Here is a 14,817-nt window from a genome sequence, read left to right as displayed (position 1 = left end):
CCGCCCCGCCCCGCCCCGGGCCTCGGTTTACTGGGCTGTCCCCGGGACCCGGCACAGAGCTGGCACTACCCGCCCCAGCCACCGGTGTCCCAGAGGACCGGGCCACTGTGCCCATTTTATAGGTGAGATACAAGGTCTCGGTGAAGGGCAGGGGCTGGCCCTGGGTCACCCCATGTCCCAACTAGGAAATTCTTGGGGTCCCGGGATTTTCTCTCTGAATGGCCCTTCTCTAAAGCATTGTAAAGAGCTGCTGGGACAAGGCCACTAATTGTCATCCACCTTTTCTCCACTGCCCCTCCACGCCCCAGGTGTCTCGGGACCGGTTGGGGAAGGGGTGACCCCCCTGGGGGTTCAGGAGTCACCCTCGCCACCAGGAAACATCGAGGCCAAGACAAGCCCGGCACCCTGAAAGCTTCGAAGGAGGCCTGTCCACCCATAGGGCTAGGGACCACCCGCCCAGACACCCTGGTGGCCGGCATCCAAAGGACATGGCTTTGAGTCCAGAGACCCGGGGAGGACCCCATGTTCCAGCCAGGGGACTTCACTGAGCCCCCCAATCCTCATCTGCAAATGGAAACAGTCACACCCAAGCCAGACTGTGGCGGTAAGGCACAGCGTGACAGCTTGGCACCTGGCCGCGGGCCACCTGCAGGCAGTGGGACTCACCCAGGTGGCAGAAGCGGCCGTAGAGCCCCGGGTCGCAGAGGCAGGCCCCGTAGACGCGGTGGCAGCGGCCCCGGTTGGCGCAGTGGCACTTCTTGCGGCAATGCTTGCCGTAGAAACCCTTGGGGCAGCCTGGGGGACGTCGGGGCCTCGTGAGTGCCCACCCGGACACGGCCCCCTGGCCCGAGGAGACGCTCCGAGGGCCCCGGCACCAGCGCAGGAGCCGAGAGTGGCTGTCGGGGCATGGCCTGAGGTCTTTGGGGTCACAGCAGCCTAAGGACACTGCATCCCAGACGGGGAGGGACCCAGGGGGTGGGTGAGGGTATCGCGAGGTCAAGGCAGTCACGAGATGGGCCCCACGATGGCCACCTGCCCTGGCTGGCCTGTCTCCCAAGGGCCAGTGGCCCAGGAGGGAGGCCAAGCACAGAGCACATGGGGGACACGCACGAAAGACCTCAGCCCCATGCCCTGTGTCCAACCTATGTCTTCAGCGTCCTGACTTCTGTCCGTCAGTGGTCACCTGGCCTGACCTCCAGACCTCGAAGAGGGAAGTCACATGGCCTCAGCTGGCCAAGGTCCAGGGTCCCAACTGAGCAATGGCTCTGACTTCCCTGCCCAGAGCGCTCCCCCTCGAAACCCCGCCCCACCCACCGCGCTCACAGGCCACCCAAGCACTGCGGACGGCCGCTGACGACTGCCGTCGCTGGCTAAAGTGGGGAGTTCTCGATACACTAGCTATTTCTCCAGCAAGACAGACAGACTTTAAAGGTCTGAAGACCGAAAGACGAAGCATCAGTCACCTGAGAAAGTTACCTACACGGATTCTCGAATTCCTCCAGAAACGCTGACACTTCAGAATCAGAAAGGACGTTAGTGTCGTCCCGTGCAGTCACGGGCCCGGGAGTGATCCCTTCTGCAAATCCCACCCGCCCATTATACAGCGCTCCTGGAATGCTTCCAGGAGCGGGGAGCTCACTACCTGACAGGAAAACCCATTCCAAAAGTGCTGCTTTTCTGTCAGGTCTTCACCTTCTGCTACCACTTAGGCCCCAGGAAAAGCAGAAAACTTGAAAGTCAGTGCCTCCCCCGAGTCCCTGCCTCCCCGCCCTCGGGGAAGGAAGACAGACAGAGGGGGCGCTGCTGAGAGGCGGTGCCCCCGTCCGCTCCAGAGGCACTCCCAGGGGCACCCACCGTCCTCGCAGTGGGCCCCGCCGACACCCGGAGGGCAGCGGCAGGTCCCCGTCACGGGGTCGCAAGTGCCACCATTCTGACAGCTGCAGGAGGAGCTGCAGTTCTTCCCGAAGGTGTGCGGAGGGTGGAGCTGCAGGGGGTGACAGGGAAGCACAGGGAAGCACAGGGTCACTGGCCACAAAAGGACTCTGGGCCCAGAAGCCCCTCCATGAACACTGAGATAGCTTCCCGGCCAGAAGCAGCTGCCCAGAGCAGCGAACAGGACACTCAGGCTGCCGCCCCTCGTCACTGCCCACAGGCGGGGCGGGAAAGGGATCGCCACGTCCTCTCCCTCTGAACCCCACCCTCCCCACCAGCCCCTTCGACAGGCAGACAGACGGTCAGAGTCACCGCGGCCGAGACCACACCACCAGGGCCAGCCCTGCTCTGGGGCCATGGGCCTGGGCAGCCGTTTTCAAACGCCCTCCAGCCACCGACGTGCCGTGCGGCCTGGGGACACCACGCTCCCACCTGGGGCGTGGCACGACTGGCCCACCCACTAGCCTCTCCTCCTCGGACACCCCTCGTTGTCTCAGCTGGACCCCCGTCTGACGTCTGTGACAGGCAGACGCCGGGCCCTGCTCCTTCCCCGGGCCTCCCAGCACCTGCGACAGTGCCTGGCAGAGCGGGTGGTCAGGAGATACTAAAGCAATGAGTGAACGGATGGCCCCGTGAGGACCCCCGCCCGGGGCTAGCGAGGAGGAGGAAGTGGGGGCGTCCAGCGGCCCCGGGGCAGCGGCCTCACTCTCGTTGCAGACGAGGCCGGTCCAGCCCTCGGGGCAGTGGCAGCCGTCCAGGCCCGGGAGGCAGGCCCCTCCGTTGCTGCAGTCATCACAGGTCAAGCTGCAGTCTGGGCCGAAGGAGTCATCCAGGCAGACTGGGGGCGGACGGAGAGGGGCCTCAGGTCCCGCCCGGCTCGGGTGCTCGGGGGCCCGCTCTGGCCACGGGCCCGAGGCAGGCACGAAGGCGCCCTCTGCCCGCGAAAGGCCCCATGGGCAAGGTGGGAGGAGGGAGCCGGGAGCCGGGGCCCAGGGCAGCCCAGGCCGAGGCCTGGACGCCCTGTGCAAACCGAGCTGGTGGCTGAACCTCTTGGCCTGTGCCAACGAGACCACTGCAGGGCCCTTCCTCACGCCCCAGACCGAAGGGTTGCCCGAGGAGGCCGAAGCCCGGCCGGCCCGACCGCCTCTCACCGAACTTCTCGGCCAGCGTGTGCTCGCCACGGGCCTCCACCGCCTCCTCGGCCCCGGCGGAGTCGTCCTGGAAGGTGGGGGGCAGCTCGTCCCGCAGCACTGTGACGTGGGGGAGCGGGCCGTCCAGGTCCAGCTCGGCCGTGTCCAGGGCTGGGCGGCACACAAAGGCCCCTTAGCCCCTGCCATTCACCCGTCCTTATCCCGCAGCACTGTGACGTGGGGGAGCGGGCCATCCAGGTCCAGCTCGGCCGTGTCCAGGGCTGGGCGGCACACAAAGGCCCCTTAGCCCCTGCCACTCATCCTTAGATGCCTCCTCCGCCCCTCGGTGCCCAGGGCCAGCTGAGGGCCCCCCACCCCCGGAGCCGCCACCTGCAGCCCCTCCTCACCCGGTCTTTGGGGAGGGAGGCTGGTCCCAGCTGCTCTCCTGAGCCTACTTCTCAGGGCAGGCAAGACCCCGAGCCCCAAGGATCCCCAGGCTCCCGCCCTGGCCCTAGGGACCCTGAGCATGGGGGGCGGGGACGGGAGCAGCCCCTGCCCCCCTGGACGCTGTCCTCAGCCCCAGGGGTATGTCCCTTCTCTCACTGGGCAGACCAGCAGCTGGACCACTCTACCCGCCCTGGGGATGCCTGTCTGACCAGCCCCTGACTCCACCCTGCTGCCCCGGCCAGTCCCGCAGCGGGAGGCTGGGCTGAGGTGACGTCCACCCTGCCCGGAAAGTGGGTACTGAGAAGTCAGGGGCATGGCGCTCCGGGCAGCGGCCCCCGGGGTGACAGACTCACGGATGCAGCCCCTGCGGTCCTCATCCAGCTGGAAGCCGGCCTCACACGAGCAGCGAAAGGAGCCGGCCAGGTTGGCACAGTGGTGCTCACAGCCACCGCGGCCGGACGCGCATTCGTCCACGTCTGCGGGCAAACCAGGGCTGCTGGGGCCCATCCTCCGGGGTGGGGGACGCGGGAGGCCCCTAGTGCCCAGCTATGCCCAGAGGCCCAGGGGCCATGCTACTGGGTGACGCCCCTGCTGCAGCCATCCTCCCCCCCAGGGTCGGAGTGACAGCGGACACCCTGCCCGCGGGAGGCCAGGCTGGAAGCAGCCAGGGGTGCAGACCTCACTCTGTGAGAGAGGTCAGGGACCACAGGCCGGGCAGTGAGCAGACCGGGCCGGACAGCCGTGCGGACAGCCGACGCTCAGAAGCAGGGCACAGGCAGGGCGAGCCGCCCCCTGGCCCCTGCCTGGGTGGCCCCTGCCCTCCCCGGCCGGCCGGCTCACCTTCACACCCGCAGCCGTCGGCGCTGAGTCGGTAGCCGGCGTAGCAGCTGCACTCGTACCCGCCAGGGCTGTCACTGCAAGCCTGCTGGCAGCACGGCGCATCGGCACAGTCGTCGGTGTCTGAGGGCACGCACAGGAGCCGGGCTGGCATTGGTGCCGCCTGCGTGCACGCCCCTGCCACGCCCACCAGTGCACGCACGCCCCCACGCAGATGCACCATCGTGTGCACAGCCACACACAATCCACAGGCACCACGTGCATGCCTGGTCCTGTCCACACATGTCACAGCCTCAGGGCCCCCCTGCCTGTTGTGGGCTCCGAACCGGGGGCAGGGGGTTGGCAAGGGCCAAGGAGGGGTGGGGCCAGGGGTGGGGGGCAGGGATGCCATCTTGGGGGCCGGGTCTCCCCGTGGGGTGGGTGCCCTCGCACACCACAGAGATTTGAGTTTCTCCAGCACAGGGAATTTAACCAAGTGACCAAGCTGAGCTGAAGGGGGTCTGATGGGGCCAGCAGAGTGGGGGCTCAGTGGGGTCACGTGTTGCCTCTCACTGGGGCCCCCTCTGGCTGCCCTCCCCCGCCCCCTGGCCTGGGGCAGAGAGAATGTCGGGTGTGAGAGCAGGGAGCTCTGCATCGTGGCATCAGGCCAGTCCCCAGACGGGGCGGCCCTGAGTCCCTGGTCCGGGGCAATGGGCATCAGGAGGGAGCCGGCTCGCACCAACGCACGTCTTCTGGTCCTCATCCAGCTCGTAGCCACGGGGGCAGCTGCACAGGGGCCCCGTACTGCTGTGGCTGCAGCCGTGGGAGCAGCCGCCGTTGTTGGCCTCACAGCTGTTCACAATCTCCATTTCGATCCCTGAGACCAGACCCACCACCAGGGACGTGGGACAGGGTCTGCGGTGACATCCCTGTCACCTGGTGTGGTCCCTCCCAACACAGCAGCCAACCCGGAGGCCCCAGGCCCACACTGCTAGGACAGTGGCAGCATGGAACTCCTGGGCTGGAGGGCTCAGGGAACCTGGCCCTCCTGGCCACGCCCCCAGCCCTCCTAGCCACGCCCCCAGCCCTCCTGGCCACCCCCCAGCTCTCAGCCGAAGCCAGCTGGCAGCCCATCCGGGAAAGGCTGGTACGTTTCCGGCCCCAAGCACCGCCACTGTCCACTCACTGTAGCACTGCCGGCCGTCAGCTCCCAGTTCATAGCCTGTGTGGCACACACACTTGAAGGACCCGCGAGTGTTGAGGCAGCTGTGGGCACACTGGGCCAGCCCTGTGGCACACTCATCCACATCTGGACAGGAGAGAGGAGGGGGTCTCTGGGCCTCTGGGCTGGGCGGTGCACCCCCAAGGCAGTGCCTTAGTGTGGACGGGGCCGTGCTGGGGGCCAGGGCTCAGGCGCCCTGTGCCAGGAGGAGGGCCACCCCATGCCCTGTTCCGCCTTCCCATTCTGCGGCTCCTCTGAGCGCCCTGTATCTACCAGCGAGCTTCGCGTGCGAGACCACCACGGGGTGGGCAGTGGTGGGGGGGCACGGCTGCAAGTCTGCGCTCTGGAGCCCCAGCCGCTGGCGCTCAGGCCCCGCCAGCAGCATCCAGCAAGGGGCTCTGCCTCCCCGAGCCCATGGTCCCTCGGCTGTGCCCTCCCCGCTCTAACCAGAGCCCCTGTCCAGGGCCCGGTCTGGGAGGGGCCTCTTCACTCCCGCCTGTGGTGGCAGCAGGACAAAATGCCCACCAGCTGATATTGGCATGCTATCAGCACTGGCCATCGGGACCCGAGTCCCACTGTCCCCAGCCACAGCTCGGGTCGCGCCTCCCACGATTCTCGGCATGAAGAAGTCCTCTCTCCCACTGCGCCCGCCAAGCCACCCGCACCCACAGCGACACTGGAAAGCATTTCCGAAAGGCTTCCCTGGGACCCGCTCACAGCCACCTGACAGGACACACATAGACCCCTCCCCAAGGCTGCTGCCGCAGAGCTGCGTGTCCCGGGCAAGAGGGGACACCCCGAAGTGACTCGGTGACTGTGGACACAGAGCAGCGGAGGCCGCTGCAGCCTTGGGCAGGGGGCACGCTCCAGGAAGGGGCGCCTGGCGGGGATCGGGGTGATTCTGACCTCACACGGTGACAACCACAGACACCCCGGAAGCCGACGTGTGAGAAGTCACCGGACTCGGGTGACATTGCCCCTTTTCTCTTCCTAACTCGGTTCCCTAACGAGCTCGTCTTGCTTGGACACCAGAAATGTTTGAAAGTAAAAACGCAGCCTGAGACGCTGCGTGGAGGCTCCTCCCGAGTGTGTTCCCGCGCCTCCGCCCCGGCCCCCGGCCCCCAGCAGGGCGATGAGCCCGGGTCACCCCCAGGCAGCTGGCCTCAGCGGGCCCTGAGGCGGGGCCGAGCGGGGGCGGGGCCGAGCGGGGGCGTGACCTAGGGGCGGGGCCGAGGGCGAGTGGGGGCGTGGCCGAGCGGGGGCGGGGTTTACCTTCGCAGGCCTTGCGGTCCGCCGCCAGCTGGTAGCCCGCGTGGCACTCGCAGTGCGCGAGGCCCCGGAGTGCCTGGCACGTGTGCATGCAGCCGCCGTTGCGGTCCGCGCACGGGTGTCTCCCTGCGGCCACCGCGCGGAGGAATGGAGGCGAAGGGGAGAGGTTAGGGTTGGAGGTTGGGGCTCTGGTGGATTCAGGGTGCTTGGTCCAGGGCCTCGCGTGAGGCCCCACCTGGCGCTCTCTCCCTCCTGCTCCAGTCTGACGGGCGGGGCAGTGTGTCTCCGTCCTCCCAGATGTGGGGGCCCCAGAGACACCCCTGAGAAGGCAGCGGGGAGCAAGCTACCTCCCCCTGGGCCTCTCTTCCTTGTTGGAGCCACATGCCTGGCAGCTCCCCCAGCCCCATGACCCTGTGCCACTCTGTACCCACTGCTGGCCAGGCCCCTCGGGCCTGTCCACACTCACTCCTGGCCTGGGAGCCAAGAGGCCAGCTCGGGGGTGGGGGACACTGTCTCAGCACCTGCTCCGCCCCAGACCTCCACTCCCAGATCTCCAGGAGACCCCTGAGCCTGCTCCCTTTCTTCATCAGGAAAGCCCCCTCCTCCCTCGACAGGCAGCCTGACACCCAAGGGCAAGATGCCAGACGGGGCCTGGCCAGCCCCCTCCACCTGAGGGCTGGGGCCTGGGACTCATATGCCCTGCAGAGCCCAGGGTGGGACTCGGACCTGAGGATCACGCAGGATGCCCCGGTCCTGAGCTTCCTGTCCCCACAGACGTGCAACCCCAGAGTACGGCCTAATGAGCTTCATCCCTGACATCTGCCAGGTGCTGGGCGATGCCTCCCCGAGGCCCCCTCCGGCCCCAGCAGCCCACGCAGGGAGGTGCTTCCTGTCATGCCTGGATCAGGCTGCAGGGTCCCTGGGGGTCCCAGGCCTGGCTGCCCCTCCGGAGGGCTGGCACACACTCACGGACACAGCGCTTGCCGTCCTCCTGGAGCTGGAACTCAGGCCAGCACTGGCAGCGGTGCTGGGTCGCCGTGAGCTGGACACAGTCATGCTGGCAGCCGCCGTTGCCCACGGCGCAGGAGTTTATGGCTGGGGACACGGAGAGGAGCCCTGGTCAGCCCAAGAGGACGGCACGACCGAGGAGCCCCAAGGAGCAGGGGCGGCAGGTGACCAGCTCTTCCAAGATGCTCCAGGGCCCTCAGGGGCTTCAGAGGGCGGCACTGCCCGTGTCTGGTCTCCAGCCTGGCTTCGCTTCTGGGCCACACGCAGGAGGCGCTGCACAGCCCATGGCCCTCAGTAGAAGCCGGGTGCAGAATTCTGGGGCCCCACGGAGATCCAGGGTGTCCAGGACTCAGAGGCCAAGCAAGCTGGGAGGCCCCCTGAAGGAGGTGGCAGGCCAGCGGGGGTGCCGGGGGCCCAGGCACCCCACTATCTCGGCTGTCAGGCAAGGGCAGAGGGCAGCCGTGGGCTTGCCATGGATAACATCGTGGCCTGCAGGCCCGGCCCCCAGTTCCTGGCAGCTCCTAGTGCAGCTCTGGGGCCCCACCCTTCACCTGACCTCACTCAGTCCCCACTCCTCCCGGTGGCTGTGGGGGCAGCACTGGGTGAGGCCACAGAGTCAGCGACCCAAGTCCCAGGGCTTCACGCTCAGGCACCTACAGGGCGAGGCTCTGCCCAGTCGGGGTGGCCGAATGGGTGCCCGTGGCCTGGGGATGGGCCAGGGCCGTGCCCGGAGGGGAGCTGAGTGAGGCTGAGTGCCTAAGATGGACACTGGGTCTCTGGCAGCCCCCTCGAGTCTGGCAGTGGCCTCGTGGTTAGGGAGGGGTCACCCTGCGCTTTGGAGCAAAACCACCAGAATGGGGTGCTGTCCGTGCCCCAGCAGGCTGGGACCCGGAGCAAAGCTGAGCCTTATTACTGAAAGACCGGGACTGCTGTGGGGGCAGGGATCCACGTGACGTGCCACCTGCGCTGTCACTTGCCACAGACCCCGGGGCTGCCGGCCTCCGGCTGCGTTTGGGAGGCCATTTGTTGTCCGTGTGTGGGCGCCAGGCAGGAGGGCAGGAGGTCCGGGGCAGAGCACGGCGTGGCCCAGGTCTCGGAGGAGGCTGGGGCCACACTGTCTACCAAAAGCAAGGACACTCAGAAAAAGCCCGACAGCACTCACGATGCTGCCCTGTCCCCAGCGCGGGCGAGTGGGTGGGGAGCCGGTGCTGCGAGTCCCCGCCAGGGGCCACACCAGCTGTAGTTTGGGGGACGACACCCAAAGGTGGTACTTAAGGCTTTGTCCTGGCCATACATGGCTCAGAAGGGAGGATCAGCAGACAAGGGGCCTGGGGAGAACTGAGGCAAGTAAGGGCCACCTCCCGTCCCCGTCAGCCTCCGAGTGCCCTCCCTGCCCACCCACGCCCCCGCTCTGCCCTGATGCCCTGGCACAGCTCCGCTTACGCCTCCTCTGTCCAGAGCTGGCTGAGCATGGCCTGGGCCAGCCCCACTCCCGGGCCCTGCCCGTGTTTACAGCAGCGACCTTGCTCAGGTTCGTCACAGGGACCAGAAGCCCTGCCGGGAGGGCTCGCAGAGATGGGGGCTTGGAGCCGAGGGCCGGGGGCCAGCTGGGCAGGCACTGCAGCTCAGAGGGGTCCCCGGGGGCTGCGGCAGGACCAGGAGGACGGGCAGAGCCCCGAGCCGCACCCAAAAGCAATCGGACACCAGCCCACCGGGCCCACTGGGCAGGAGTCCCAGGCAGGGAGGCGCAGGCGGAGGGGTTCCAGGCCCCCTGTGCAGCCCGCACCCTCCAAGGCCCCCTCGAGCACCCCAGATGCTCCTGAGCTGTGCACCTGGGCAGCTGAGCCAGCACCATCCTGCTCAGCCCAAGCCGGGATCCCCGGGAAGCTGGACCAGGCAGCTCAGGGAAAGGCAGGTGGTGATGTTTCCAGGCCCCACGGGTCACCCGTATCCCAGTGACCCCTGTCCGGCAGTCCTGCAACTCAGGGCCACACTCAGACCTGAGGCCAGCTGAGAGCCCACAAGAAGATGGGCGAGCAGGGGCTCCACAGCCCCTAAGGGGCTGAACGCTGACATCCCCCTCAACCCAGCCCCCAGGTGCCTGTATTCAGAAGTACAGCTTTCACAGAGGTAACTAAAGTTGAGCGAGGTCGTCAGCATGGGGCCCTGATCCCATGGAGTTTGTGTCCCTAGGAGAAGAGACACGAGGTCTCCCTCTATCTCCCTGTGAGGACACAGCGCAAGGGGCAGCCAGGAAGCGCATTCTCAGGACTGGGTTGGCTGGCACCTTGACCGTGGACGTCCAGCCTCCAGAACGGCGAGAACACCAGCGTCCGTCCGTGGCACATGTTACAGAGCCTGAGCTGACCGATCCAACCTCACACCCCAGTCTGCAGATTCCGGGACGCAGGGCCTCGGCCAGGGGACTGCGGGTCCTAATGGAGCTGGGCTGACATTCCGTCTTCTGCCAGCAGGAGCCGCCCTACTCAGGAGCCTTGGGTGTGAGCTGGAAGCTGGGCATGTAGGCGGCAAGCGTCCTACAGGGTGGGGGGCCTACTCGGCCTGTGCTGGCGGCTCTCTGCTCCTGGGGGTGCAGGCGGCAGCACCTGGACCTGGGTCGGGGGCACCAGGCACCGTGAAGGAAGCGGTTGGCAGGGGCTGGGGACAGCTGACCGCGAAGGCTCCACGGGCAAGGCCCTGGCCCGCAAGCCTGGCACGCTGGCCAGCCCGAGCAGTCGGCGAAGGGACTGTGCCGTGGCAGTCCGGCCAGCAGGGAGCCTCTCGACGGGGGGCCGAGCCCACCAGTTCCCTCTGCTCAGCCTTGGAAGCAGCCGGGTGGGTTCAGGACCGGCTCCGCAGGGTGTTGTGGTGAGTGCCCTCAAAGTGGCAGTTTCTAAATCCCACGCGTGGTCAGTGGCCACCCGCAGCCCCTCCTTCCAGGAAGCCCTCTGCTGGGGACAGCACCAGGATGGCAGGACAGGAAGGGGATGGCCTGCCTGGCTTGGTCAGGAGAAGGGACTCACCTGGGCTGTGCCCACCCCGTACCCACAGGCAGCTCGTGGGTCACCCGCTGCTCTGCTTTGTGCGTCCTGCCCTGTCACCCACTCTCTGGACAGGGCCTCCGCAAGTCATTCGTAGCCGTGCACGCGGCCGCCCACGTCCCAGAGGCGTGAGCCTGGGTGACACCAGCCCTAACATCACGGACTGCACACCCGCCAATCCAGCCCTGCTCACCGGTCCCAGGGAGAAGGCACCAAAGACAGACCCCCCGGCGGGCAGTGGCAGGGCCCAGGACCCAGGCTGTGCTGCCCGCCTGCCTGCCGGGCACCCGTCCACCTCAGGGTCAGGCACACAAAGGCTCGGACCCCGAGGCTCATACTGCAGACTCCGCCCCTCGGCCGGCCTCACTCAGGCTGCCCGGCCCACCCCCCCCTCGCACCACGCACCATTCTGCTGCCCTTTCAGCCACCGCCGGCCCAGTGAGCCCTCACCTCCCGCTGGGTTTCCGTGTCCAGCCTGGGGTCTATGGCCGCCGCCCCTGTCTTCCCTCCCTAGGTTGGGTGTGCAGCCCATCAGCCCCGGGCGCTGGCAGCCTGCACGTCTGGGGTCCTGGTCTCAGGCAAAGCCACGACTTCGCAGAGTCATCTGACAGGGCGGGAGCCGCCCTCCCTGCCTCCCAGTCCAGGCTCGGCTGCGGCCCCTGGGGCTGGGCGGGCAGGCTCCCCGGTGCGACCGCAGCCTGTGTCAGCTTCCAGGGGATCAGAAACATTTGCAGAACTGCATCTGCGGCTTTGCAGGAATGAGCTTTGCAGACAAGCCTGTGGTCTCCACATTTCTGCAGCCTGTGGCTGGGGCCGCCCCAGACACTGCCAGCAGCCGCCTCGGGGAGGGCCAGGCGCCTCCCCCAGGGTGTCCCCCGCAAGGCGCCGGGGGAAGCTCAGGCTGGTGGGCCCCATGCAGCCCCTCGATGTCCCCCCACGGGGAGACCCAGGCCTGGCTGGGGACGTGTCTGCCCCAAGGCCACAGGGCTTACCAGTGGCAGAGTCTGGAGGGAAGGCAGTGCCTGGGCACCCGTGGACATAGGAGGGCCCATCTGCCTGAGGGGAGGAGGACAGTGAGGAGGGAGGGGCGCCTGGGCCACCTTGGGGTGCACGCTGACAGCAGAATCCATCCCACAGCGTCTATCCCAAAGACCTGATGGACAGAGGGTCCCCTTCTCCTTGGAAGGGTCCTCTGCTGGTTGAGCCAGAGACATCACAATCCCCTCACACTGGCCCCAGGTGTGTCACGCGCCCTGGGGGACACAGGGAAGCATCCACGCCTAAGGCCAGGGTCCAGAAGAGACGGCCGGGCAGGTATCGTGCTGGCTCAGAACGCTGGCCACACGGAGCAGGGGGCTCCGCACACAGACTGAGGGCTGATCCCCTCGGCCATGCACGTGACGTCAGAGGAAAGCCAGAGTGGCACCCCAGGCATGTCGCCTGACCACTGGGGAAGGAAAGCCTGGCTCGGAGCCCCGAGGGTGAGATGCAGGGTGGACCAGGCTTGGGCCTCGCTCGGCCCTGCCCCTCCCACCCCAAAGCCTGGGGCACACACCCAGGAGGGCACCCTGGCAATGAAGCACCCCAAGACATCCCGCTGCTTCTGCTTCTCCTGCAGCCGGGCTGGTGGGGTGGCCGGGGCAGGACACGAGAGGTGCTCAGTGGCCTCCGGGCCTGGCCACTTCTCACGGCGTCAGGGCCAGTGGCGAAACCCTTGCTGCGAGTTCTTGCTTCTAAGAATCAAGACCTTTGTGTGTTCGATTTCCATAAGCTCTTTTGCAAAAGAGGGAGGCGTGGAGGCTGTGCATTCCCTGTCCCCTCCTTGCCTTGGAAGCGAGTTCCGCCGAGTGTTTCAAGCCCCGCTTGTGTGTTTCGAGCCCCCCTTGTGTGTTTCGAGCCCCCCTTGTGTGTTTCGAGTCCCCCTTGTGTGTTTCAAGGCCCCCTTAAAGCGCAGTCTCCTCTGGGGGCTTCAGAGATCCCTCGGGGCCCACGATGTGGCACCACCCTGAAAGCTTCCAGCACACAGGGAGCCCCGCCCCACGCTGTGGACCAATGGCCACATCCCTCAAGCTTACTCGAGCTGCTGGGGGGTGAGGGGTGGGACACCCGCAGACCTATTCCCGGCCTGCCCGCCAAGTCCCAGGAGAGCTCGCAGCACCCCTCCCCACAAGGAGATGCCAGCGGGCCGGGGGGGAGGGTTCAGAGCAGCTGTGCTCCAGCTGTGCAGACTGCCCCACAGCTGGCCTAGGCAGGGGAGGGGCACGGCTTCTACACTGATTCTTCCCATGACCCTCTGCTGAGGCCCGAGGGTGGTCTGGGCTCAGAGGGGACCCCTGTGATACTCAGACGAAGCCACCGGCTCCTCTCCAGGCCCTATACCCCAGGAGTCCCAGAGGAGAAGCGGGGAGGGTCTCACCCCGATCACTCTCTGAGCCCTCAGAGTCCCCAGCCGCTGAGCCAAGTAGGGCCCTACACTGGGCCCCATCCGGAAGCCCCTACAGGTGATCCGAGATGCTTGGCCACCTCTGCCCACCCCAGGCCAGCATGTCAAGTCCACTGCAGCCAGGGTGGGTCCCTTAGCAACCAAAAGGGACATATTAGCAAGAAGGGTGGGCTGTCCCTGGAGTAAAGGCTTCCTGCTCTGTTTGTGAGAAAGCCCCAAGAGACACCCCCTCGGCAAAGCCCAGGCCCCACAGGGAAGGCCAACGAACCTGCGCCAGTCCCAGAAACTCCCAGGAGACCTGCGGACCGGCCTGACACTGGCGGGGTATCGGCTCCCAGGAATTCCCGACACACGGAGTCCACCAACAGCCAGGAGTGCGCGGGGGTGGGGTGCGCCTGGGTGTGCCTGGGTGTGTGGGTGCGCCTGGGTGTGTGGGTGCGCCTAGGTGTGTGGGTGCGCCTGGATGTGCCTGGGTGTGTGGGTGCGCCTGGGTGTGCCTTGGTTGTGTGCGCGGGTGTACAGGTGCTGTGTGCGCGGGCGCCAGGGTGTGCCTGGGTGTGCAGGTGCAGTGTGAGCAGGTGTGTAGGTGTGCCCGGGTGTGCCTGGGTGTGTGTGCCTGGGTGTGTGGGTGTGCGCGGGTGTGTGGGTGCGCCTGAGTGTGCAGGTGCAGTGCATATTTCCCACTGAGAGTCACAGTCAAAAGAGGAAGCGACAGACGCAGGCCACACACAGCACCGGGGTGCGGGGTGGGGTGGGGGGGTGGACGTCCAGCCATGCGGAGGCTGGCACGCAGGGGAGCCGCCTCCGGGAGCAGCCAGGAGCCGGACACCAGCCCCGGAAGGCTGCAGAGAACCCGTGCCCTGGGCCCACTGCTCAGCTGGGTGCCCAGAGTTGGGGGACGGCAGGCAGAGGGGGTGGTGTGGTCCCAGCAGCCTCGTGCCAGGATGTGCAGGTAGCCCGGGCATGTGAATGTGTGCTGGGGGGCGGGGGGAGCCAGGGCCGGCAGAGGGACCCGGGACCCCTGGCACCAGACCTGGAAAGACCCTCAGAAATAATCCGGAGCCACAAATCAACACTTCCGGGCCCCAGTGCAGGCATCTCTCGGGAAAGGCCACTGGGAGGTATTCCGGTGGGGCAATGGGGTGGAGGTGGGGGGATTGGGGTCAGAGGGACACCGCTTCCCACAGCTGGCAGCTCAAGGCCACTCTCAGAGGCCACTGTTAGTCCCTCCAAAGCTCTGAAGGGGGTCCTCCCCTTCGCGGGCTGTTTACCCATCACCACCCCCGCCCCCCCCCAACCTTCCGGCGTGTCAGCGAAGGCCACTGTCAGCACAGACGGGTGACTATGGAGACAGGAGGGTGTGTCCCAGCCCCCAGCCCCTCACAGGCAAGCCACGGCGAGGAAGGGGCAGTGGGCACCCACCGCCCCCCGCGAACGCCTTTCTTCGAGGAGAAGCCTGCCCCAGAGAGAGGACGTGGGGACACCAGAGGGCTCTGAGGCCAAAGAGCC

At 67.0% G+C, this 14,817-nt stretch overlaps 1 protein-coding gene across 1 annotated transcript in view; it reads right to left on the bottom strand.

Moving 5' to 3' along the window:
* MEGF6 (multiple EGF like domains 6) overlaps nt 1–14,817 on the bottom strand; it is a 37,058-nt gene that overhangs the window by 12,770 nt on the left and 9,471 nt on the right. The window contains exons 3-12 of the mRNA XM_025048540.1: nt 7,786–7,911; nt 6,820–6,942; nt 5,512–5,634; nt 5,065–5,202; nt 4,350–4,469; nt 3,863–3,985; nt 3,084–3,233; nt 2,634–2,770; nt 1,855–1,984; nt 667–795 (exon numbers count right to left, since the gene is read on the bottom strand). Of these exons, the coding sequence (XP_024904308.1) occupies nt 667–795; nt 1,855–1,984; nt 2,634–2,770; nt 3,084–3,233; nt 3,863–3,985; nt 4,350–4,469; nt 5,065–5,202; nt 5,512–5,634; nt 6,820–6,942; nt 7,786–7,911 (1,299 nt within the window). The remainder of the gene's footprint in view (nt 1–666; nt 796–1,854; nt 1,985–2,633; nt 2,771–3,083; nt 3,234–3,862; nt 3,986–4,349; nt 4,470–5,064; nt 5,203–5,511; nt 5,635–6,819; nt 6,943–7,785; nt 7,912–14,817) is intronic.

The sequence above is a fragment of the Pteropus alecto genome, unplaced genomic scaffold (assembly GCF_000325575.1).
Source record: "Pteropus alecto unplaced genomic scaffold, ASM32557v1 scaffold125, whole genome shotgun sequence".
NCBI classification, from domain to species: Eukaryota; Metazoa; Chordata; class Mammalia; order Chiroptera; family Pteropodidae; genus Pteropus; species Pteropus alecto.
This window is presented reverse-complemented; position numbering and strand designations above follow the sequence as displayed.